Here is a 26648-nt window from a genome sequence, read left to right as displayed (position 1 = left end):
TGAACAGTAGCACTGTTCCAAAATGGAGGGGTGGGGAAGAGATGATCCACAGCAGCACTTCAGAGAATCACATTGTGTATTTAAGTGAATAGACATGCATATGACCTATTTTGCTGGGCATCAGTGGAAACAGTGTTGTAATGGTAGTTTAATTAAAACCACAGCTCACCATTGAAAGCAACTTGAGGCTGGTTCTGTAACTGATAGGAAGAGTACAAACATTTGGTGTCATACAAAGAAAATGCCACCATCAAACTGAAACAAAAAACCTGTTTTAAAAGTCTTGTGAAATATAATTAAGAAGAAGAATCCTAAATATTTTTGAACAAAGCTATATAATATTCTTTCCTTTAGAATATAGTTTTATATGTAATCCCTAGAATGATTAGGACATGCAAAATATATTAGTTTGTGCAAGCATTAAGTGCTTTGTAAATTCCGTAGTGGTTTTATATGAAAGATAATGAAGAGTGAGTAGGCAGAATGGGCAGAAGGCATGTTTTCCAAATCAGGCAATCTCATGGTTGACCTGATGAAAGATGGGCTTTAGCTGACCTGCTGTTTGGAACAGAGACAGGAATGCAGCTTCAGATACTAATTAAAACAAGGATGAAACAGTTTGGTGTTTCAAGCTCACATCACGAGTGTCAACCCAAACACAAAGGTGCCTTGCTAAGGTCTACAGATGGATCGAACAGTTAACTCATTCTATGCCTGTTTGCCACCCATAATTTACACTGTGGTTATTTGCAAACATGTTAAACACAAATTCACACTTAAGTTGCTATTGCCAGTAAAATAATAATAACAATGCTATATGTTTTGGCACATTTGCAAGAAAGAGACATTGTCGTTTCAGATTCTGGAGCTGTCTGTGCATATCAGATGGCATCAGTCAAGTCTGCATGAGACTTGACTGTTACTGGGCTGCTTGGGCTTGATCTTCATAGCATCTGTAAATCGTTAAATGCACTAATTTTTTTCAAATGGAAATGCTTAATTTTCCATTTGCAAAGTAGTTTAAGTAATTGAATTTTTTAAATCATGAAACATTAAAAAGAATGTTTATCTCAGAAAGTTTACAGCTGTAAAAACAATATGATGTGTGCCTTTAAAAAAATCTGTGTGGTTTTTTTTTTTTTTTGTGTAATAACATTAGTTGAGATAATCCCAGTGTTCTGCTTGTCTTTTGTGTTAGATATGAGCTCCTGAGACGTAAAATCCAGCAACCACTTGCATCAAATCCCCCTGAAGATTTAAATCTGTGGCACAATATTTACTCAGGAACTCAGTGCTTTTACGAAGATAAGGGTCTTAGCAGGTGAGATTACAAAAACTATAAAAACAAACGCTGGCATTTTGTATAGTGTATGTTTAATAGTTCAATGTATTTCTCGTGTCTTTATGTAGTGACATATTAATTATGTAATGAAATATTTTTTGTCATCATCTTTGGTATTAATCATTCTCATATGCAGGCATTTATTATTAGTCTGTCATTCTTAACTCATATTGTTTTGCTCTGAAAAAAAAATGAAAATAGAGATCTTGTGAAATTTTAACATTGATATGCTCATGCAGTCAAACCATTTAGATTCATGTGTCCATACGCTCTAGATTTGTGTGTTGGCAAAGTCATATCAGAGGCAGAATGGCTGTTTGAGAAGTCCTAGCTGGAAAACATTTGAAACTTGTTTCAGCATTGTTTTTCTTATCTGGCTTTAAAAGTGCAGATTAAAAATTATTTTAATATCTCCAAAGTCAAGAAGAGTATTCATCACACTCTCAGCAGGTCTAATTTAAGGGCAGCTTTGTGTTAGCTTCATGATAGTTAAATGCAGAGTGTTGAGAGTGGGGAAATGGAGGGTGAGTTCTGTTTCTCAGTACGAAACAGACCCACTGTGTTGTATAGAGCAAGACAGTTGCTCTTGATCAACCTTAGTTTCTTGCATCTCAAAGTCAAGGCTACCACGCATGAAGCAAGCAAATGCACATATTAAGAACCTGTAATAGGAATGTCAACATGGATTCTACACTGTTTGAGAAACATTCATGGATGGTCTCAGGAAGTGTGTGTTCTCTGTGCTTTGGTGTGGTTTATGAGGACTGCGGTCAATCATTACCCTTCAAATATCTACTTGTTATGATAAAAGCTGTGTGAGCATCCCTGCTGAGCAGAATATGAACCAGCAGAATATGGCCTCTAATTGTGACTGTTATATAGACTGAACCAAGCCAAGGGCTACTGCTTCTGGTTTTCCACTACCTACTTGGTGAAAGTCACTGCTCATTTTCATCCATTGCAATAGCTGACATGCAATTGCCCGATCCTGCCCAATTCTTTCAGCCACGTTTAAGTTTTGCATACAGTTTCCTTTAGTTTTAGTTTAGCTCATTTCAGCAGCACTGATGTGTGCAGCAGTTATGTTAGCAGTTTAGAGAGGGCAATAAATTCTGAAAGGGCCTTAGTGACAAGTCATTAGGCACAATGACCTTTTTGGTTGAATGAGCTATGACCAAAAAAGTGTGCCTAACCCTTGGACACACCTGAACACTTCTTTTGTGGAGGGTTCTGCAACCTGCAGTTGTGTTTTTGCAGTCAACAACTTGGGATGCATTTGTGGGTGGAGGGAAGGTACTGCAGAGAGACACAACCTTTGTTTTTCACAGAAAGAAAACCTGTATATCAGTGTCTATTTTTATTTGTATCATACTTTAGGCATGTTTCAGAATTACTGAGATTTTATTATATTCCTGACAGAAGTCTATGTTTGCAATGACTTTTTTTTCAGATGGCATCTTCATTTCTAGTAGACTAAAGCCAAACTTATTTTAATCTTTGAAAATATGAATAAAAAATGAATCTTAAAGTCTCATCATTAAATTGCAGAGCTAGATACTGTGCATTTTTGCTACAGTGTCCAGGAAAATACTGTATGTTTGCAAGCAACCAAAAATAATAAGTGGAAAATAAGGTGTTTATATATATATATATATATATATATATATCATCACCATTCTACCATGCTTATAGTGACAGTTGGAGCCAATTAGCTTCCATTAGCTGGCTTTATTCTTGGTGAGACTGTTATAGCTTAGCTCTTTTGAAAATCACTCTTGATCATTGCATAATATGGGGTTATACAGTAAAGCAGTTAAAAGAAAAAGTAGAAGTAAATATACACTATGACTTTCCTTTTATGGTGAGATATCTAAATAGTAAGCATTTGCTGCGTGTTCCTTAATGTAGATGTTTATCCCAAAGTACTGCAGCCTCAGTGAATCTTTGATGATTCTGTATTTGCATGGTTTTGTGTGAGGGTTTTTATGATGAAATTATATGTTAGATTGTGAAATCCCACTTAATATACATTAATATGCCTCTTGGTATAAAGAAGAAATTATGGAGTGACAGTCACTTTATTTACTAAATATATATAAAGTATTTAATAAATCTATTAACTATACACAGCTCAGATGAAAATGACTTTTATTAAATGAGTTTACATTCTTAAGGCACTTTTTTAATGATGTTTAGTTGTGGGAGAGTCCTGGCTGTGTGGTGAATCCCTTTTGAAAATGAGACTCTGCAAGTTAAAATCAATGGGTTTCCCAAAAGAGGAAAAAAGCCTCATTTGATTAAATTCTGATCCAAATTTTGGCAGGTTGCCACTGCTGTAATTACATATTGAACTGAGCTATAATCTCTCAGCACCTCAGAAGCTACAGCTAGGAAGAAGTGAAATAATGTGTTTTATTTTTGTTACCATGCTAACCACGCTGAATTATTGCAGAAAAATAGAACCCTTTTGTAGAGTCTTCATTGGTGCAGACCATTGCAGCTGAATTTTTCAGACCAGGGCAGGGCAAGAAACAGCAAAAGTTTGGCACAGGGAAAGGTTCACAGCAAATGTTTTCTACATCTCTATCTTTTGTTCCGTTTAATTATTGTTTAAATGTCTCAGGTACACAACATACGAGTACAAGCTCATAGTGCACAACAAGGTAGGATATACATCAAGCGAAGAAGTGATAGCTACTACATTAGCAGGATTACCAGAGAAAGGAAGCATCCTCATTGCACGTGCTGTTAATCATACTGCTGTAGAAGTGGAATGGTCAAAACCAAGTAAGTGTGCTTAGTATTTATTCCAGTAACTAGATGTTAACATGCCATCACTTATGTTACTCTTCCTTGCTCTCATATGAAACACAGTCCTTGTCTTGATTTATAATATACCTAAGTGTCCTTGAAAGGAGAAAGAAGAAATGGGGAAAAAAATCTGCACATTTTGCTATTTCTCAGTCATGTTCATATTTATTATATGCCATTTCTGCAGAATGAGAATAGTGGGAGTGAAGAAATAGTTAGTGCAAACTCATGAGAAATCTCTAAAGCAGTACACACAATCCTATTGTATTTGTGGTGGTTTTCATCTCTTCGTATAAAAATTTATATTCCTTCAGGATGAGAAGATCCCCTTTCTCTCTCATTTTGCTCTGTTCCTTAAAATGAATTTAGTCAATTACGCTAGTTACTTTGCTAATGCAGCAACAGGGAAGCTCTTCATGACTTAAGTGCAAATGATTTTATAAGGACTGGGTGCTGAATTGCAGCAAATATAGTCTCCTTATTTTATAATTGCATGCCTACAGTAAGCATTCTTACAAAAACTGATTGTAATAGATCTGAAGCAGGTCACTGAAGTTTCGTTACCTTAGTAATCTAAACCCCTGAACTTCTAGATGTAGGTAATGCAATCTGGTTTTATTTTCATTCATACCTTAGAAATTTCTTCCATGTGTGTTTGTCAATGCAAAGGTTAAACACTAAGATGAGGCCATTTATTATTTAAGTTCGTCTGGATGATCAGGTAGTGAGGTGGACTGTGAACTGGCTGAGGGAGAGAAGCCAGAGAGTTGTAGTCTATGGGGCTGAGTCTAGTTGGAGGCCTGTAACTAGTGGAGTGCCTCAAGGGTCAGTACTGGGACCGGTATTATTTAATATATTCATCAATGATTTAGATGAGGGAATTGAGTGTACTATCAGCAAGTTTGCTGATGACACTAAGCTGGGAGGAGTGGCTGACACGCCAGAAGGCTGTGCTGCCATCCAGCGAGACCTGGACAGGCTGGAGAGTTGGGCAGGGAATAACTTGATGAAATATAACAAGGGAAAGTGTAGAGTTCTGCATCTGAGCAGGAGCAACCCCAGGTTCCAGTATAGGTTGGGGAATGAGCTGTTAGAGAGCAGTGTAGGGAAGAGGGACCTGGGGGTCCCAGTGGACGACAGGATGACCATGAGCCAACACTGTGCCCTTGTGGCTAAGAAGGCCAATGGCATCCTGGGGTGTATTAGAAGGGGGGTGTTTAGTAGGTCGAGAGAGGTCCTCCTTCCCCTCTACTCTGCCCTGGTGAGACCGCATCTGGAGTATTGTGTCCAGTTCTGGGCCCCTCAGTTCAAGAAGGACAGGGAGCTGCTGGAGAGAGTCCAGCGCAGGGCAACTAAGATGATTAAGGGAGTGGAGCATCTCCCTTATGAGGAAAGACTGAGGGAGCTGGGTCTCTATAGTTTGGAGGAGACTGAGGGGTGACCTTATTAGTGTCTATAAATATATAAAGGGGGAGTGTCACGAGGATGGAGCCAGGCTCTACTCAGTGGCAAACAATGACAGGACAAGGGGTAATGGGTACAAACTGGAACACAAGAGGTTCCACTTAAACTTGAGAAGAAACTTCTTCTCAGGGAGGGTGACGGAACACTGGAACAGGCTGCCCAGGGAGGTTGTGGAGTCTCCTTCCCTGGAGACATTCAAAACCCACCTGGACACATTCCTGTGTAACCTTATCTAGGTGTTCCTGCTCTGGCAGGGGGATTGAACTAGATGATCTTTCCAGGTCCCTTCCAATCTCTAGCATACTGTGATACTGTGATACCTTATGTATTGTATTACTTCTCATGCTGCAATAAGCATTGTAATTATTTTATATACCCATGTTTCATTTTTGTTATCAATAGTAATTTTCAAATGGCTTTCTTATTTTCTCTGAGAACTTGGGAGTCCTTAATGTAAGTTGCCTTGCTATCTTTCTTTTTTCTGGAAAACCTACTGAAGTATTTAGGTCTTGTATCTGCACCACTTAAAAATAACATATTCTTGATTAAAAATTTCCATGACAAAACTGTGTATTATTATATCTGAAAAGTCTAAATGCTTTTGGCTTTTATAAATGCTCTTTCCCAGCCAGCTGAATGCTGTTCAGTGGTGCAGTGTGCCATCTAAAGCAATATGTATTAATGCTTAAAGGTTTTGTCTTAATTATTCTTTTAATCTTGATGTCTACTGGAAAAGCAGTTGCATTTGATCAGATCCAAACTGTCTGGCAAAGTACAGATCAGATAACAGACTACATCTGGGTTACTAAAATGAAGAAGCAAGGCTTGACTGGAATCTTTGTTTATCCACCATCTCAGACCAGTGAATGTCCTTCCCTGTGTAGCCAGAAAATTGTAGTATTTGTAGTATTTTCTTTTCTCTGGGGGAGCTAGTGCTGGGCAAAACACATTTTAGGAAGAAACATGAGGAGCTGTTTTTTTCTCCTGTAAATATAATGCTTCTGAGTATATTGCAGCTTTACACATAGATGATACTATCATGCTTGTTCTGAAATAACACGTATACTGTGTCCAGTTCTAGGTTCCCCAGGACAAGAGAGACATGGAGCTCCTGGAGCAAGTCCAGTGAAGGGCTACTAGAATGATTAAGGGTCTGGAGCATCTCTCCTGTGAGGAAAGGTTGAGGGAGCTGGGTCTGTTCAGCCTAAAGAAGAGAAGGCTTGGTGCAGGGGGGGGACAGATCAAAGTATATAAGTATCTGAAGAGAGGATGTCAAGAGGATGAGGCCAGACTCTTCTTGGTCATGCCAGGTGATAAGACAAGAGACAATGGATGTAAACTAAACCACAGGAAATTCCACCTGCCCATGAGGAGGAACTTTACTGTGAGCATGACTGAGCATTAGAATAGGTGCCCAGAGAGGTTGTGGAGTCTCCTTCCCTGAAGATATTCAAGAGCCATCAGGATACAATCCTGAGCAATGTGCTGTAGGTGACCCTGCTTGAGCAAGGTTGGACTAGATGACCTCCAGTGGTCTCTTCCAACCTCATCCATTCTGTAACGTGTGGGTTTTGATTTTCACTATGGCCAAAAGGCCATCCGTATGAAGTTGAATGTAGCTATAATTTAAGGCATAGGCACTTGCCCCTTATTCATAGTTAGAGGAAAATCTCATTTGCTTTCTTCCTTCTATCTGGCTGAAGTTATCCTCTCGCAGTGGCAAGCGTCACAGTACTGCTAGCAGTGGGTTTCACCTATTAATTTGTTTACTTCACAGATTCCATTGTCATCAAGGGGATTTCTAAGAAAGGAAGCTTTCTCCAGTATTAGAATGATTTTAATGATTTTGACAAGTTTGAAAGAGCATCACTTCTTATAAGGGTGAAATTGAAGGCACTTGATGGAATCTGTGCCTTTTTTTTTTTTTAAAGGGGGTCTGCATGAAATTTGTTTTTTACTTCATAGTAAATGTTGCTGATAACAACCTTGCTGACTGAAGATTTCCCAGTTGATTTCCCAATGTTTTTCCTTTCTTAGCACTACAAGATTTGCAAGGAGATGTTGCATATTACACCCTCTTCTTGAATTCTACTGATGATGGAAGATCTCTAAAGATCCAGGCTGATGTAAACTTTACAGTCATAGGTGATTTGCAGCCCAACACGGAGTATGAGATATATTTTGAAGTTTTTAATGGGGCCCACAGCATCAACAGTGACGTTGTGCATGTGACTACCTCAGATGGAGGTTGGTTAGCCATGACTATGGCTTGGTTTAAAATCTGAGAATTAAATTGATTGATTTTTGTTAGGATTGAGGTCAGTCATCCTTCAATTATAAAATTTACAGTGTAAAAGAAGTAAAGGCTAAAATGCTTAAGTGCTGGTTGTCGTCAGATCAATAAATAGTCCCACTGAGACAGAAGCAAAAGCTCTAATAGCAGATACTAACCCAGTTTTTTCTCATCTTCTCCCACATATTCCTATCTGTGTGCACTAAGTTTGGAACTGAGTTCATATCAATAAATGATGGAACTTAGAAACAATTAATGGGGGTTTTAAAAGATTTGCTCTGTGATGTGCTTTTGACATGACAGTCATACACAGGGCCTTTCCTGAGTCACCAGAAACTCTAGGTGTAAGTTCAGCCTCTAAGAAAATTCTTTATGAGTCATTTCTATGCCAGTGGGCAAATGTGGGGTGGGGGGAGGTTAAGGATAAAATAAAAAGTAAAAACTTGTGCATCAGAAATGTGTTTAGAATGTTCTTTCTAATCTTTTTTTGCTTTATAAAGTCTTATTATAAACATTATAATATCATTACCTCAGAAGCAAGTGTTCCAGGTCATTAGCAAAGCACTTTAAGTGAGAATTCCATTTCTTTTCTGATGCCAAAGGTCAGCACCTTTTGTTTATAAAATAGAATTGATAGTAATGGCAATTTTTCAACTTGTTCATATGATAAAAAAAGGATTTTGCATGGTTCTTTCTGACATGCTTAGAAAACTATGTAATTTAATTCTAAGGGAGGTGTTGTGGGGGTTTTTTTTTTAAGTGTTAGACTTCATCATTACCTATAGTAATCAACATTCACCGCCATTTACATAATGACAGTATTGCATATTGCTTCATATTGCTTCAGCTATAAGGCTGATAATGTCATGCTCCAGCAGGCATAAAGTATTTTGGTGTTAGGTTATTCTTTAAAAGCAAAATTCTTCTTTTTCCTTTTTGTCTCTTTCCTCTTTTTTTTTTCTTTCCGCTTTTTTTTTAAGAATTGCAATTGGGGCAGACATAAAAAATACTATTTGTATGTTGGAAGTGCAGATGGGTGAATAATTTATCATCATATCTCACTGGTCACATACTGCTGATGATTGACACTATGCTGCTGTATAAAGCATTTTGCCATCAGCTCTCATTGTTTCTAACTGAGAGTATAATAAGTCAATTTACAGAAGACTACAGACTGTGATAACTTCATCAGAGGCAAGCAGATAAGCAGTGAACCCTTTGCTAAACCTAACTACTAATCTGCATTTGGTTAAACAAGTGCTTTTTCAGAGACAGCTGGAGTTTATTCTGTTTCTTCTTTTATTTCTAGAGCCTGAGGGCATGTTCCCTCCAGAGGTTGTCATCATCAACAGTACAGCTGTACATGTCATCTGGACATCACCTTCAAACCCAAATGGTGTGGTCACAGAGTACTCTATCTATGTGAATAATAAGCAGTACAAGACTGGAATGAATGAGCCGGGCTCCCTCCTTTTAGCAGATTTGTCTCCATTCACTGTCTATGATATACAGGTTAGAATGTCTTTTCTGAGTTATGTAATATACTTCAGGTTTACATAAAATATGTGTATTCCCAAGCAGAATACTGTTTCATGAATTTCTTTACATAGATGGGCATATATTTGCACTGATGTTTGTGTGCAGATACATACAAGGCATAGATGTGTTTTCAGTATATTTTAGGTGTGTGTACACAAAGAAAAATACAAATTTCCATTATCTTTTTTAAACCATCAAAACTCCATTTACTTTCCCCTAAATGATCTGTGCTACATGAGCAAAGCTCCAACATATATTACAAAAGAGGCAAAGATTCTACTCCTACTCATTAAAAGAAAATTACAATTGTTTTAAAAACATCAGGCATGCATAATATATCAGCACAGAGAAATAATGATGTTGCGTTTGTCATCCTTTTATCATTTATTTTCTCCTTATCCTTCTAAGGAGTAAGTACAGCTAATCTCTGAAATCACAGTAGTACTTTTTATGCTGTTAAAAAGTACAGTATTTTTTCCTTTGCTTTTCCCTTTTTCTATCTTTGCCTCTCTATTCATATATCTAACAAAAGGCAAAATACTCTGTGCAGATTAATAGAAAAAAAACTTTCTATCCCTAAATTATATTAATATATTCGAGAAATGTAGTTTGACACTTAATTGTAAATATGCCTATTTAATTCAGGTTTCGTTTGCATTATATATGAGAAAACTTAGTAGTACCACACATACTTCATTCTGAAACTGCGCATCCCATTACCACATAAATACGCATCACAGACAGGCACACCATAACAGATTTCTGTGTTCCAGCCCCTCTGAAACAGCAAACCTCCATCCATGAATACACATATGACTTGCTGAATGCCACTTGGAAACACATTTGTCTTTTCTCAATAACAATGCAAATCCAATGCACTGCCTCACTTATAGACCCTCTATATTAATTTACCATGGCCACCTTCTGTTGCTTGAGATGTTAATTATTCTTCTCTTCTGCTTTCCAAGTCTTTATACTGGGCTTTATGTTTGCATCAGTGTAATAAGTAAAACCAAAATAAACTGGGGTTTGGGTTTATTTTCTTTTGATTCTTTTTCTTGTTCTAGAAGCTATGTTACTTTCAATGCATATGTGCCTCACTGGTAATCTTTCTGCATTATCTTTCATACTTTGTGCTCTATTATTTTGAGTAACTTATCTGTTAACAATACAAACAAGGTTACCACCCTTCACTAGCTATTTCACTTTGCCTCTACTTAGTTTAATCCTGAGAATTGAAGGAATAAAGTTTTAGTTCTCTGGCATTTTTAATAACAAAGTGTATGATTCCTGTTTGCATTTTGCACTTTTAATTTTCCAGAATAGACATGAAGGAATAGAAAATATGAAGGAAAAGTTATTCTTATATTTATGTCAGAATATATGGTAGGCATAATAAACTTACTCAAGGCCCCAAATCAAAGTAACTTTTTTTATTATTATGTGCCAGATTCTACATATACATGCAGAAAAACAAATTCACTGCAATTCTGTTGGTGCTAATAGACACCAGCAATTGGTGCCAGAGGGCTGCATGTACCCTTGTTTTGAAAATGGTGTGATACAGTGTGATACAGTGCAGTATACTGCAAAGCTGCATTGTTTTTCTGGCTGTATGGAATCTGTCAAATGGAAAAGAATAAAGTTGTGGGTGAAGAGAGAAGTCTAAACTGTAGCAGAGCTAAATAATTTCTGCAGCTGAGTATGTAAAACTCATGTTCTTCTTCATCAGATTGAAGTCTGCACAATGTATGCCTGTGCGAGGACTAATGGGACCCAGATAACAACTGTGGAAGATGAGCCAAAGCAGCTGTCAGCACCCATTATTCACGTAATTGGCTCAAGGTACTATGCTATAGGTGTTTTTCATATATCAGAGGAATTTGTAGCGGGAACAGGGACCAGGATTCCAGGTTGTCTTTTCTCAATTGAGTAAGGTGCATAAAAGAATTATGAATACATTTTGAAAAAAAAACATTCATAGCTGTTATTTTTGGTTTTAGAATTCTTGGCCAAAAGAGTAATGGAAGAAATCTCACCCTTGGTTGATTGTACATACCCATTTGGGTGTCACTATGCTGTGATAATAAATAAAGCATAAATGGCAGTAGTTAAGAGAAGTGCAGGGGAATGAAAATTATCACATTTTGCTGTCAGTTAAGAAGAGGAAGATTAATGCGCAGGGAGCAATGCAATGCTGATAACGGAAACTTAGAATAATTGTGGGTAAAAAAACTCACCTATCACAACAGTAAGTATTAATAAACTATCTTAAAAGTCATGCATATCTATGTCTCCTTGAACCACTGTTTGCAATCTGCCTATTCACTACATCCACAGGCATTGGCAAGCTTCTAAATTGTAGAGGGAGGTTCAGATTTGCAGTCCTTAGAAGCAGCCAAATGGTAACATATACAGTGATTCTTTGGTAGTTAATATCTTCCAAATGCAGACTAAAACTAAGCTCTATAATGCATTTTTCAGAATTACCCCAACAATAAAACAGTTTGCCTCCTCTGTTTATGACATTGTTCATGTGATTTTATTTCATTTCTGGTAGAGTATGCCCATTAGCAGTGTTTCTTTTCTAGAAAGGATTTTTTTTTTTTTTTTAAATTAAACAACAAAAATCTAGCATCTGAGACTTCAGAAATGGTCAGCAAATGGACTTGCTTCTTCAGTCTCTTAAGGACTTTGGTTTGCTGTTCATCATGACTATATTTAGCTTAAATTCAGCATTTATCTCTGTATAAGGATGAAATTAAGATTGCTATTTTTCTGTCACACATACAGATATAGTCAAAGCTTGTTTGATTGATACGAACTCAGTTCAGGATCTCATCTTTTGCCCTTGGCTTTAACTTCTGTATGCCTTTTTCTGTATTGTCTGTCCTGCAAATACTTATGTGTGTTTCTGCTATTATGTATAGACTAAATATGTCATAACCCATGAATGCAAAAGGATCAAAAGTGCCTTCCTACTTTATAATCTGCTCAGCCAGAAACAGACTCTGTTTCTACACTGCCTTTTCCTACATGTCATATTATCATCAGCTGTTCTTATATCCCAAAAGAATACTAACTACTGATCGATTGCCAGGACATGTCTGGCCGTGGCCTACATGTGCCCTGGGTAGTTCATTTATTTGCCACGGTGGATTTGCTAGAGTGGAATTTAATCAATAGCTAATTCATTAATTCTGGTCCTCGAGTATGTAGGGATTGTGCAGTATAAAAATGACTGGCTGGCTTCAGCTTAGATTGAAATATGGCAAACACTACAGCTGACAGTTTCAGCAGGTGCTGGGTTGAATACGAATTTTGTTTATTTATCCTCCATATAAGAAAAAGCTGGGGCAAAAAAACAGTTTGTGTAGACAAGAGAACATTTTAACACATATCTATCATCAGACAGAGGGGCATTTCTAGAGTATAGACTCGTGGGATACCTAAGATATAATACAGGCTGTGCAGTTTGTCTTTAATTGGAATCATGGTGGGTTTTCCCTCCTCTGAATCAGTTTGGGGGGGCTGTATTACTGATGAGAATGCTATAAGATAATGTCTTTGCAGCATTCACAAATAATTGTTTTAAACTTTGCCTTAAGGTGCTGCATGACAGAAATTATAATTTCATCCACCGATTTAGAAGTCTTTCTAATAGCAGCTCCATCCACACTGTTCAATGAAAGTTATACCACCAGAGCCATTATAAATACCTTACTTTTCCACCCGTTACAGTTAATAACTCAGCTTCAGGCTGAAACTTGGCACAAAAGGTCACAGCCCTGGAATGGTTATCTTGTAATGCCAAACTTCAAAGAGAAAACAGTATGGAACCCAATCCTGAAGTCCTAAATCAGGTTCTGGTTTGTTATGTTTCTTGTCTGGGTTTTGAGGTTTTTTTTGTGGGAGGTGGACAGGTTGCATTGGCCATGTTTAGGTAGAAAAAAACCCCCTATTGAAATTAAATATGCTTTGGGGCTTTTTCTTCTTTTTTTAGTTAGAACACCAGGGTTTGTCTCTATGGAGAAATATATTTTATTCACAGTTTGGAACGGTCTCTGAGTACTTCATGTATGTGGATGCTAATTTACAGTTTGGGTAGTGGATTCAGTTCTCATGGTATGTTGGAAAATAGTTTGTTCATTCTTCTTTCTCTTTTTCCTTGTAATACAGCATGCCTAGGGTTTTTTCTAACGACAGTATTTAGTAGCAGCTTTGTTCCTTTCAGAAAAGTGAAGCACAATGCAGATGAGCCCTGCAGCAGTTCTGTTCAGTGCTTAATTAATTAAAAGTTTGATGGCTCCAAAAAAAGCCATAAACTAGGGAAAATCCTTCATAGCCTCATGCAGAAGAAGTGGGTTCTTTATGCACTTTGAGGGGAACCAAAAACTCTGGTGAGGGTGTAATAGAAAATGCAAAGAAGCTCAAGCCATGGGAGAAAAGCTAGGTGAGTTCTTTGGTTTGATGCTCAGTATCATGGGGCTTAAGAAGTTTTCTGTATGAGCCGGAGGAATTATTTCAAATTATCATGTTAGTGAGAATGATTTTAGAACAAATGGGTAAAACATATAGCAGTAAATTGTTGGGATGATGATAGTTGCTCAGGAGTTCTAAAGGAGCTCAAATATGAAAATGTCAAACTACTGTGCTGTGTAAAATACCCTTTACATTGGTCTTGGTACTGGAGGAATGGAAGAGGAAACAATGTTGTGTAGGTTTCTCCAAGGGGGTCTGAGGAACTAAAGACATGTAAGTGATTTTTCATACTGGTAAAATGGGCAGAAAGTAAAAAAGCTGTAAGAGTAAGGGTTTCATAGCTATGTGAATGAACATGAAATGCTGGGGAATATTGTTCTGGAGCCTAGTCTAGCTGATGCATAACAAACTTACATATGCTTAGTTTCACAAAACTTTCCCTGAAGTGCTCAAGACAGTGTTCCCATGGAGGACAACCCAGTCACTTTCCCTGCTTAATAATGGGGAAAACAAAGCATAGAAAGATTTCTCTAAGGCATTTGTAGCAACAGCAGAACTGTAATGCAATTTATCAGACTTTCTGCAGTGTGTCATACCACCTCTCTAATTATGTTAGCACTGCAGTCCATGATACAGCAGATAGTTAACTCTTGTGCAGTAATGCTGAAGCAGTTGCTCAGTATATGGGTTGTCTCCTGATGAGTAAAGTATTTTATCTGCTGGTCTTTAATAGCAGCAGTGTTCCCTCTCTTAAGAGTGTCAGGTGAATGTTGTGATTTTTCTGTGATATTTTTTAATTCCAGCTCATGAAGTAAAGTCAGTGAATCTTAGGTTTGCTGTGTCTCTAAGAATTTAACACTTTCACGTGACGAGACTAACACAACATTCATTCTCAAGACCCAGAAGTGAGGCCTTGTTATATTTTAATCTTTGTAATTAAACCTTGACTACTGTGTTGAGGAAAAAAGTAACAAAGAGTTCTTTTCATGATTCATGGACAGTTGAAGCTGGTGATACTTGAAGCAGGCAAAAGCCAGAGTTTTATTTTCAAGGTCTGGTTTGCCAAAAGGTATCTGATGTGACATCAAAACTCTGAAATACTGATATTTTTCATGGATAAAAAAAATTACCTCTAAATGTTGGAATGAATTATCGTTGCATGCTGGAGCCATAGGATTTCAGTTTACTCTGTTGCAACAGAAGCAAATACACCTTTGTGGTTCCATTTTAAATTTGTCTTTATTTCCTGGAAGTGCGGCAGTGCCTCATGGACTTCATAGTGTAAAGCAGTTTGTTTGTGGTTCAGATGCCTTTTCTGGGGAGCTCTACTTAATTATTTTCACCACATTGACAGCAGTCACTCAGCATTTGAACTGTCAGAAGTTACACACACTTGAAGTGAAGTTCTCTCTGGGCAGGAAAGGATTATACTCCACACGTCAGGTTTTCTACACTCATCTATGCCTAGAATTTTTAAGTCTACATCTGTAGTTCAGGCTGTGGGCACTTCCCAGTATAAACACAGTTTGCCATGTGTGGGAAACATCAGAAGGTGTAGACATAACTGAAGCATTCCTAAGACTGTGAAGAAGCTTGCTTATCTGTGGGTTGCTACTGGAAGATGATGCTGAGTTTTACCCTTTCGGTGGTACTGATCAGTGAATTCCCATGCCATGTAGTTTTCTTGTGCAGCTATAGCATTGCACAATACTAGGCTGTGTCCACCCCAAATGTGTGTCTATAAATTGAATAATAAAAAGGTGATTGCTTGTTAAGAAGAAAAAAAATACATGCTGAGTACTGCAGAAAAGGCAAAATGTTCAAATCATTGCATCAAAACATAAGCCTAATTTGAAATTATCTTAGAGAGAAGTATGACTTGCAAAACTGTAAAAACTAGCAGTACTTTGCAAATATACCCTTGAGGTTCTGAATGAAACTTGCAAAAACCAAATAATTAAGAAATATGACTGGGAATGCTTTCTTTGTCCTGTGATTTATACTGTGTAAAGACCAGGAGAGAGTTACAATGGAATTTTTAAAGGTTGAAGTAGTACCTTTCTTTTCCTTTTCTTTTTATCTTTATATTTTCCTGCTTTTATATTTTAAGTTAGGTCCTATCGCATTATTTAAATGTATACGTATGTGTATGTGTGTGTGTGTGAATGTGTGTTCATGAGCATGTGGTGAGTATGCATGAGTATGTGGTGAATACAAAATAGCCATGCACAGAATAGGGAATTAAATCTGTGGTTCAGATGAAGACCTTGGAATGAAAATGGTGACTCTGTAAATTACCTATGAAGTTATTCCCTCATAGGTGACATTAATTCCTGTTCTGCAAAGACTTTTTGTGGTGTGTATTTTTCTATTTGTACCTCAAGGAAGTGAAATAATGGTTCAGTTATTTTTATTCTGTTAAGATGTCAAAGTTTATCTCAGCAGCTGCTGTTTCACTGTAACATTTTCATTTTAAATTAATGCTAATTTATGATGTCACTGGCATTCTGACAGTGGCAGTGTAATTGGGACATGGAGATTAAGAGGTAGTTGAAGTATATATTATGCAATGTTGTTGGTCCTCATGCTGCTCTGCACATAGCATTCGGATTGCCTTCTTTCTAACCAAAGAAAGCTGTAATGAAAGAAATTTGTGTCTTACTCAACATTCCAGAGTGACTATGCAAGAAATGAAGTTTTCATTTGAAATACCAATGTAAACTCTGTACATTCTGAAAAAAAAAGCAAATTTCTGTTTTGAATGTCCTTTTTGCCTTTTTTTGTTATAATTGCAATATTAAGTGAGATTTTGGAGCAAATACCTGCAGATTATTTTAGTACTAAGAGGCATGCTATGATTCTTCTCTTAAGATACTTTCTTCCTTAAACTGATGGTGGTCTGATATCAAACCTGAAATCGACAGCAAAATTTTGGTTTATAGACAGTCTTTTGTGGACTGCTGTAGTCATGGTTTTGCACTCTTAGAAGTCTTGAGCCTTCTCAAGTGGGATAAACACTTGCATTTTTTACTTCTAATTTTATGTCAATGGCAATATCTAAGCACTGAAGAGAAGTAGTGCTTACTGATGCTGTGATGAGTTCTTTTCATTCTGAATTGAAGAATGCATTTCAAAGTAACATACGCATTTTATATAATGTTTTTGAAGGCAGGGAAAAGGCAAGATGAATACAACTCTCCTCTAAATGGTGACTGATCACAAGCTGCACTAGCAGCAGCTCAGAGGGCAGGGAGTGGTCTTTTGCCCTCCAGCTGCTCTTCCTTCACCAGGTTCATGTTTGAATTGCCCTGACAATACTTCATGTACACGTTTGCTATAGCAAAGAGTAAAATGCTAGTTTATTGCGCATAAGTTTCCAGAAGTATGAATGAGATGTCCTTTAAATAACAACCTTTAAGGATTTTGATTGCATGTGTGATTTGGTTTCCCAAAACTTTTACACCATTTGGTTATTAAAACAGCTGTGAAATTCACCATCCAAAGGAATATTTTGGGCACTTTGAAATATTACCCTCTGTGTGAAATAGTATAAAATGGAACTACTATATGCTAATCCTTTAATATAAATATCCATAGAAACATAAATGCTTTCAATCATTTAACAAATGTTAATTTTCTGCTTATTGTAGATCTCTTCAAATCAACTGGGCATCACCAGAGCAGCCAAATGGCATTATCCTGGGATATGAACTCTTACGTAAAGCATGGCAGAGGTGTACCCCATCAAAGACTCCAAAGAGCAGCAAAAGTAATAGAATGTGCATCTCGTTAGAATGTAAAAAGCATGAAAATATCTGTGGAAAAGTTTGTTATCATCCAGAGCTGAAGGTACATGTATATTCTTAAGTTAGCAATGTAAAGAAACATTATACTTTTAGGAAGAAGCATATAAACCAAGCCTCTAGTTATCAGAGGAAGGGAAGTAGAGGATTCTGCTTCTTTTGCTATTTTAAAGTCAAGGCTCTGATACATATCTTGAAACTTTTTTGAAAGAAATAAAAGTGTTTGAGCTTGGTACAGGGATATCAGTGCAGAAATCTCCAGCAGCATATGTGAGTCCACTGATGACAAGCAATTCTGTTATCTTAAGCCTGTGCGTGAGTGTTTCAGAAGAAAGGAATTGGTTAGCATTTATGAAGATGTTTTGCATTAGCATGTTGGTTTGGACCAATAGTGCAGATCTGAAATGAATTTCCAGATTGTTTTCGTTTATTACATGCTGGTGCAGGGTAGAATTGGTTTTAATACATGTGAACTAAATCACTTGCACAAGAAGCTAAGCCAAAACCCGTGTTTCAAAACCCCTTCAAATATAGAATCATAGAATCATAGAATCATAGAATAGTTAGGGTTGGAAAGGACCTTAAGATCATCTAGTTCCAACCCCCCTGCCATGGGCAGGGACACCTCACACTAAACCATATCACCCAAGGCCTCGTCCAACCTGGTCTTGAACACTGCCAGGGATGGAGCATTCACAACCTCCCTGGGCAACCCATTCCTCACCACCCTAACAGGAAAGAATTTCCTCCTTATATCCAATCTAAACTTCTCCTGTTTAAGTTTTAACCCATTACCCTATGTCCTATCACTACAGTCCCTAATGAGTCCCAGCATCCCTATAGGCCCCCTTCAGATACTGGAAGGCTGCTATGAGGTCTCCATGCAACCTTCTCTTCTCCAGGCTGAACAGCCCCAACTTTCTCAGCCTGTCTTCATATGGGAGGTGCTCCGGTCCCTTGATCATCCTCGTGGCCCTCCTCTGGACTTGTTCCAACAGTTCCACATCCATTTTATGTTGAGGACACCAGAACTGCACCGAATTCTCCAGGTGAGGTCTCACCAGAGCAGAGTAAAGGGGCAGGATCACCTCCTTGAACCTGCTGGTGATGCTTCTTTTGATGCAGCTCAGGATACGGTTGGCTTTCTGGACTGAGAGCACACACTGCCAGCTCATGTTCATTTCCTCATTGACCAACACCCCCAAGTCCTTTTCCACAGGGCTGCTCTGAATCTCTTCTCTGCCCAACCTGTAGCTGTGCCTGGGATTGCTCCGACCCAGCTGTAGGACCTTGCACTTGGCATGGTTAAACTTCATAAGGCTGGCATCAGCCCACCTCACAAGCGTGTCAAGGTCCCTCTGGATGGCATTCCTTCCCTCCAGTGTATCAACCGAAAGACACAGCTTGGTGTCATCGATAAACTTGCTGAGGGCGCACTCAATCCCACTGTCCATGTCAGCAGCAAAGATGTTAAACAAGACTGGTGCCAACACCAATCCCTGAAGGACACCACTCATTACTGGTCTCCAGCCGGACATTGAGCCATTGACCACAAGTCTTTGCATGCTGCCATCCAGCCAGTTCTTTATCCACCAAGTGGTCCATCCATCAAATTGATGTCCCTCCAATTTAGAGACAAGGATGTTGTGTGGGACAGTGTTGAACGCTTTGCACAAGTCCAGGTAGGTGACATAAACCTCTCTGCCCCTGTCCATCAGCTCCGTAGCCCCATCATAAAAGGCCACCAAATTGGTCAGGCAGGATTTCCCCTTAGTGAAGCCATGCTGGCTGTCACCAAGCACCTTGTTGATTTCCATGTCTCTTAGCATGCCTTCCAGGAGAATCTGCTCCAAAATTTGCCAGGCACAGAGGTGAGACTGACTGGTCTGTAGTTCCCTGGGTCATCCATTTTCCCCTTCTTGAAAATGGGGGTTATATTTCCCTTTTTCCAGTCATTGGGAACTTCACCTGACTGCCATGATTTCTCAAATATGATGGCCAGCGGCTTCGCAACTTCATTTGCCAGCTCCTTGAGGACCCGCAGATGGATTTCATAAGGTCCCATGGACTTGTGCACGTTCAAATTTTTAAGATGGTCTCGAACCAGAGCCTCTCCTACAGTGGGCCTAAGGTCTTCATTCTCACATCCCTGCATCTGCCTTCCAAGACTTGGGTGGTGTGGTCAAAGCCTTTGCCAGTGAAGACTGAGGCAAAGAAGTCATTCAGAACCTCAGCCTTCTCCAAATCCTGTGTAGCTAGCTCTCCCGAGAGCTTCCTGAGGGGGCTCACATTCTCCCTAGTCTGTTTTTTTTTGCTATGTACCTGTAGAATCCCTTCCTGTTATCCTTAACATCCCTAGCCAAGTTTAATTCTAACTGGGCCTTAGCTTTCCTAACCTGGTCCCTAGCTTCCCGGACAACATCCCTGTACTCTTCCCAGGCTGCCTGTCCTTGCTTCCACTTATTATAAGCCTCTTTTTTCCCTCTAAGTTTCCTCAGCAGCTCCTTATCCATCCAAGGAGGTCTCCTGGCTCTCCTGCTGCACTTCCTTCTAGTTGGGATGCAACACTCCTGAGCTTGTAGCAAGTGATTTTTGAGTATGAACCAAGAGTCTTGGGCCCCCTTGCCCTCTAGGGCTATATCCCATGGAACCTTACTTAGCACGTTCCTGAAGAGACCAAAGTCTGCTCTTTTGAAGTCCAGGGCAGTTGGAGCTTGCTGCACTCTCTTCTCACTGTCCTGAGGATCTCAAATTCCACCATCTCGTGATCGCTGCATCCAAGGCTTCCCTGGAGCATCACATTTCCAAAGAGCTCTTCCCTGTTGGTGAGCACGAGGTCAAGCATGGCACCTCTCCTTGTCAGCTCCTCTATTACTTGCAGAAGGAAGTTGTCTTCCACGCAGTCGAGGAACCTCCTGGATTGCTTGTGCTCTAGCTCTAGAAGGAAAACTTTGTGTTCCCAACCAGCCTGTGCACTAGCTGACTTTACAAGGTTGCATCTGAATTTTTTTCCCTTTGCAAAGCTTTGTTCCATGTGTGTAATGCAGATGTGGATCCCAAGGAATCAAGCTGTATCTGATTCAACGTAAATCTCACAAGCCACGCGTAACGGGAGTTTGAGTAGTGGGACTTCGGTGCCAATCTGTCGAATCCACTGATCCAATCCCATTGTGACAAATTGCATAGTGGGTATATATGTATTTAGATCTTAACTCAGCTGGCAAATCTCTATATGTAGTTTTGCATCCCCCTTGGAACAATCAGTTTTGCTCAGCTGTGTGTCATGGGTCACACACTGTAAACTACTAGAAGAGATTATTTGCCAGCTTAAGTATTCAGGTATCTGTGGAGAGCATAATGGTAGTTCATGTGGCTCCTTTGGCCGAAGATGATTGAATTGGACCTCTTAGAGGCCGTAGGAAATTTTCCAGGTGTATGCAGTATTTCAAAACACCAGTAAAAACTATAAAGCTCCTCACTGTGTGAGGAATCAATCCTCAAAGCCTGCATGGCCCACAGCAGTTATTAACATGACTTGGTGTTGGTCCCACCCCCTCCTTGGCTAAATGGTTAATAACCATATTCTCCAGTACAGAAAATCTATTTAGATTCAGCTACAAGTAGGTGGCTGTTACATGACAATGAGAAGCAGCTCTGAATGGAATTCATTGTGATTTGTCAGATATATTTTTAAATTATGTCTATTTTCATGTTATTCTTCATATGAGTTCCTGTTTAGGACTAGGATCAATAGTGTAGTAGGAATCTGTAATGGTTTTTGTTGAAAAATGTGGTAGAAAACTCTTAGTTCGAAAGTAAGCTTTAATGTAATGGAATAGTGTCCTTATTTGTCAAACGCATCATCACATGTTCTGTGACTAAAGTAAACAATATTTATTCACAAGATTCCCTGTCAGACAAGACAGTAATTAAGGGAGCAAGTTATTTGAGGGGTCCAGATTAAAATATAAATCTTCCAGCCAACACAGCTTTAGCTTTGGAGTTCCCTTGAAAGCAATACTATGCCGAACATACATATTTCTGAAACCTTGCAAGTCAAGTATGGGCATTCCTTTGTTCTAAAACATAAATTTACTTATTTTATGGTTTTGGCATGGTAGATTTCTAATAGATCTGTGAATGTTTATAAGTTAAATTTGTATTATATTAATTTTAGAAGTTTTCTTCTCCGTTTTTGTTTTTTCAGCCTTTGTGCATTTATGGTCTCTTGAGCTTGGAGAGTGTCCACTTATTTTTATATCTGTCTGACTTTCTGATTTTTTCTAATTAATTTTGCATTATTTTGTTATAATGGTCTCCCTGTATTCTCACAGTCTGCGGTTAGGAGTGGATGCTATTTGCTAAGTAGTGGCTATATCAAAAATGACCAGACAGTCCACAGGAAAATGAGGCACTCATACATAAAATGACATGGTTCGCTACATGTGTTCACACTAGTCATCCAAAATGCCTGTAAGAGATATCTACAGAGCTCCTGACACATCCATGTTTCTCTTAAACTGGAATCTGTGACAGGTACAGCATAAGGCCTTATGTGGCAGATCTCTGTCACACAGTTATAGAATTCACTGCCAGCCTATGCCAGCATTTATGGTATTAGAACAGGCTTCCCAGGGAAGCTGTGGAATCACTGTCCCTGGAAGTGTTCACACAACATGTAGACAAGGCCCTTAGTGCCATGTTTTAGTGTGGACTTGCCAGTGCTGGGGAGCAGTTGGACTTAATGATCTTGAAGGTAACACAGCTATAGCAGAAAGTGCTGAACAGCCTGTGTGTAACGTTGCACTGGTGTATGTGTGCTGCATTTGGGATCCAGGTTACTATCTCTGCATCACACTGTGCTGGGTAAATAAACTAACTTGATCAGAGCTGTCTTGGGAATCTGTAAAGCAACAAATGACCTTTTCACTACAAAGGATATGTGTGCATGCACATTCATGGGATCATGTGGGTCTGATATTAAGCCTAACGTAGACCAAAAAAAAGATTCCTGCTATCCTAAATAATCTTTGCATCAGATCCCTACCTTTTTTCCTAGTTTTATCTAGCTTTCTGCTTCAGCATTTGAAATTGCTGTTATTTTAACTGAAGCTAGCAGTGCTATGCCTGGTATTCTTACCCTGGTATTTGTAATCAGACATGGAGTTCTGTATCTATAGAACTGTATCCTAATCTGTAACATGAAGCTATAATTCTTGAGTGCAGAAGGAATTTAGAAAGGGTTTTTTTGTGTCCAGTTTTGGAGGAAAGCTGAGAATACACTGTCATGTTTAATTTTGTCAGGTGCCATATCCTGACAGTAACAGACCTGTTCTGCTTGGGTGTTTCCAAGCTGGCAAAAGTGACAGTCTATTCCTAGGTGTTTTTAGTAAGGTGTGAGCCATAGCTCTACCCATATTTGATGTCTCAAAACAGACATCAGCTTATAGAGCTCATACCATGAGGGCTACAGAGATGCACATCAATTAACAAGGGAATGTGCCCTAGCTTCACCTACCAGGGACCATTATATCAGTAGCGATGGGGAAAGCATTCCTGTGTTACCCATGTAGCTCTTAAGATGTCCTTCTGCTGTTACTGGCATCCTGAGGTGAACACTGAAAATAATGAGACAGGTACAGTAAAAGAAGTAATTAAAACAGTGCCATAAAGGCCAATAATTTCTCTGCACAACAGATCATGAGTATGAACATCCACAGTTAAAAGGGTCCTGACTAAAGTGCTAATACAGCTTCAGCTCTTTTTATTTTCAGTAGCAACAAACTGTATAAATCTGCAGTTAATGAGCTAATCAAATATAACTCTGACCTTACTAGGAAGTACAGGCTTAACTCTTTACTCATTGTAATTAACATGTACCATTTGTTAAAAACACCAGCAGGACTCTTCCCTTTAAGGAGAGAAGGAATAAAATAGTGGACTGATAGCTACCCTCAAAAGCACAATTTTCAGGAGTGAAAACTAACATATCTTGACATTCGTGGAAGATATTCCGTCAATATTTCTGAAAATTTACTATTAATGCTAGCAATATTTTGCAAATTCTTCCAAGTTCCTTCAGGCTTAAAAAACCTTTAAAAAGTTCACACTTCATGTACAGTGTGTGTTGTAACACACCTGAAAGGTAGAAAATGAAACTCATTTTAGTAGGGTAATATATAGTGATTTGTAACAGAATAACAATAATTTCTGCTTATGCATTTTAAGATCTAAGGGTGTTACAATTACCAAAGAAGAATAGCAGTTTGAGAAGAGAAATGGGTCAGTAAGTATACTTGGAAAAAGGGTGTCTGCATAGACTCAAAGATAATTTAAATAAAAAAGAATGAGCCTTGCTAATTTAAAATATACCCTCTCACATGAGAGCATGATGGATCAATCATTACTCTGGTGTTTGCTCCACAGGCAGAAATTTTTAATGAACTCCTGTAGCTAGTAGGAATTCCTTAGAGTGTTTTGTGAATTGCTATTCCACAAAGTGGCTCTGGCAGCAAGCGTTTGACAAGAAGGATAAACATGGCTGCCTAGCACATCTGTTTAGTTGAGTAAATCAGTCCTAGCTCAACTGGCATGTGTCCACAGGGCCAGGTAATATCCTTTAGTGAAGTCTTCAGCAAGCAGAGGGATTGGTGATGACACACTTTTAATTAAAAGAGAATGGTATAGGTAAGTTTGGTGTATTTTTTAAAATTGTTAAAATATTGTGTAATCGTGCCTGCCAGATTTGATATCTTGTTACTCTGTGCTAGTGTCATGGCTGACTGGTCCAATACCTGGGAATAAGCCTTCCTTTATGCCCAGCCCTTTCCAGTCCCTGTGCTCCTGGGCCAGACTCCCTCTATGGGCTTGGATGGGAGGAGAACTACAGGGCTGAGTTGTGAGTAACTCAGTCTAACAATATTTTTCAGGGCTCCCATGACAGCTAAGGACGAACATCTTGTATCATCTCCATAGACAGTAAAGATCTTCTGGTTAGCAAGCATATGTCAAGCTTTCAACCCTCTGTACAAATGTGAGATCTCCAACCTGCCTAAAATGATGTCACTGTATCTGATTGCTACAAGGCTTCTACTTTCATCTATATAGTAACACCACCCAGTTGGGACTGTCACTTTTAGATCTGAGAGGATGAGATAGTCATAACCTTTTGCCACTGTAACTTTCAATCCATCTGCTTTTCTTCTTTGTCTGTTACATAATTTCAGCATTACTTGAATGCATTTTATTTTATGGATTCATGATGCAGGATCCTTGGGCTGAATATCAATGCAAATAGAAACTAACCATCTTTAGAGGACTGCTAAAAAAGTGTTATTTAACAATTTACAGCTGTCTACAGAGGATGGTGTGGAGCTACATAGTAAATAATACCACCAACTACATCAATTGGCAGTGCCAGATGAGAGTCTGAATGTGTTTTAGAGCTAACTGGAGCCCTTTTTGTAAGTCTTCTACAGTGTCTTGAGAAATACCAAGGAACTTAAATAATTTTTAACAAAGAAAAGTGGCACCTGCTGCCATTGTAAAAAGCCTGGGTGTTCAGCTGGCAATTTTTTGAGGGAATTCAGGAGGGAAAGGAGAGACATCAGTAATAATGCAATCTTACCAATAATGACCCAAACAGAATGATTTAGAGTTAGTACTAAAATGGCATTCCCAGTGTCTGCGTGAAATACACCCAGCAGCTATTTCTACTGAGGATTCATAAGAGAAGCAGCATTTCTTAAACCTGGGAACACCGCATGGAAAGTAAAGTGGTTGCTCAAGCCTTTCAGCCTGGATAATGCCAAAGATGTTTGAGCTTCTTTAGCTGAAAGATGGAAAGATGTGAATTTTGGGTGATGTGCATCACTGAAAAGGAGGAAACAGCACAAGCATGACAAATGCAAGCCATGAAAAGAAGAAAAATTGGGCTAGACAGATCATAGAGGGAAACACAGTCCCAAGGGGCACACAAATTGGGACCAAGAATGTGTGAGGAACATGGATTTGGCCTTAGATACAGGCAGGTACAGCATTTACTGGCTCTGGTGTCATCTCAAGCTCAGGATTCAGCAAAAAGGACAGGACAGAGGCCATTTTTTTACAAATGCCAAGAATTGTTGCTAAATGTGATCTACTCTGAGGACAGTGGCACAAACTACCATATTTTGATATTTTTAAGAATGCCTTTAAATGACTTGGAAATACAGAGAAACTAGGTAACCATCTAAGTTGCTTTGGAGCCAAGTGTAAGTGAAGAAAAACTCAGCCTGAAGTGCGTGCCAGTCATAAAAAGATATCCAAATGGTAGGAAGCAGAGAAGAGATGTAAAGCAGGGTTTTATTTGACATCTTAACTAATGATCTGGAAGAAAGAACAGTAAGTTAATTGAATTCATAGATTGGATTATATTACCAGTGACAAGGTGGACAGCAAAATAATATAATAAGGTCTGCAGAGACTCAAAATTCCTGAACAGAAAATGACTAAATTCAGCTACGTTGATAGTCTAAAACAGATGCTGAATGAGAATGTGTGCTGGAAAAGCAGAAAGCTGTGTGGCGATTCAAAGCGTATAAGGTTATAAAACCTGAAAACATAATGAGAAAACAAGAACACCTTCTGTCCTATCTCACGTTAACTTTGGGTTCTATATTTTTTTAATGTATCTAAATTCTAACTTCAGAACTTAACCTGATATCTCCAAAGGTGATTGCGTAAAGGCCATTCAAAAGTGAATAAAACAAAGCATCATCTTTCTGAAGTCAGAAAAAATCTGTTTCTGATTTAAGAGAAGTATGAATATTTTATCTATAGGCATGTATTTGCGTTAACATTGTAAATGTAATACAAGTTAGCTGTCTCGAGCGTAGTGATAGATATTTTTAAATGTTTTTTGTCGGCTGGTAAT

General features: G+C 38.6%; 1 protein-coding gene across 4 annotated transcripts in view; it reads left to right on the top strand.

Moving 5' to 3' along the window:
* USH2A (usherin) overlaps positions 1-26648 on the top strand; it is a 372149-nt gene that overhangs the window by 255185 nt on the left and 90316 nt on the right. For all 4 annotated transcript variants that reach the window (XR_009747198.1, XM_061475268.1, XM_061475270.1 and 1 more), the window contains exons 43-48: positions 1199-1321; positions 3966-4129; positions 7655-7864; positions 9220-9422; positions 11182-11294; positions 17582-17780. Coding sequence is in view for 3 of the 4 variants with exons in the window: in XM_061475268.1 (XP_061331252.1) it covers positions 1199-1321; positions 3966-4129; positions 7655-7864; positions 9220-9422; positions 11182-11294; positions 17582-17780 (1012 nt within the window). In the remaining variant the exon portion in view is untranslated. The remainder of the gene's footprint in view (positions 1-1198; positions 1322-3965; positions 4130-7654; positions 7865-9219; positions 9423-11181; positions 11295-17581; positions 17781-26648) is intronic.

The sequence above is a fragment of the Pezoporus flaviventris genome, unplaced genomic scaffold, assembly GCF_033815535.1.
Source record: "Pezoporus flaviventris isolate CSIRO_AGI_PZ_B2104156 unplaced genomic scaffold, CSIRO_AGI_Pfla_v1 ptg000083l, whole genome shotgun sequence".
Classification (NCBI taxonomy): domain Eukaryota; kingdom Metazoa; phylum Chordata; class Aves; order Psittaciformes; family Psittacidae; genus Pezoporus; species Pezoporus flaviventris.
Note: the sequence above shows the minus strand (reverse complement) of the source record. Positions and strands in the feature narration are given on the sequence as shown.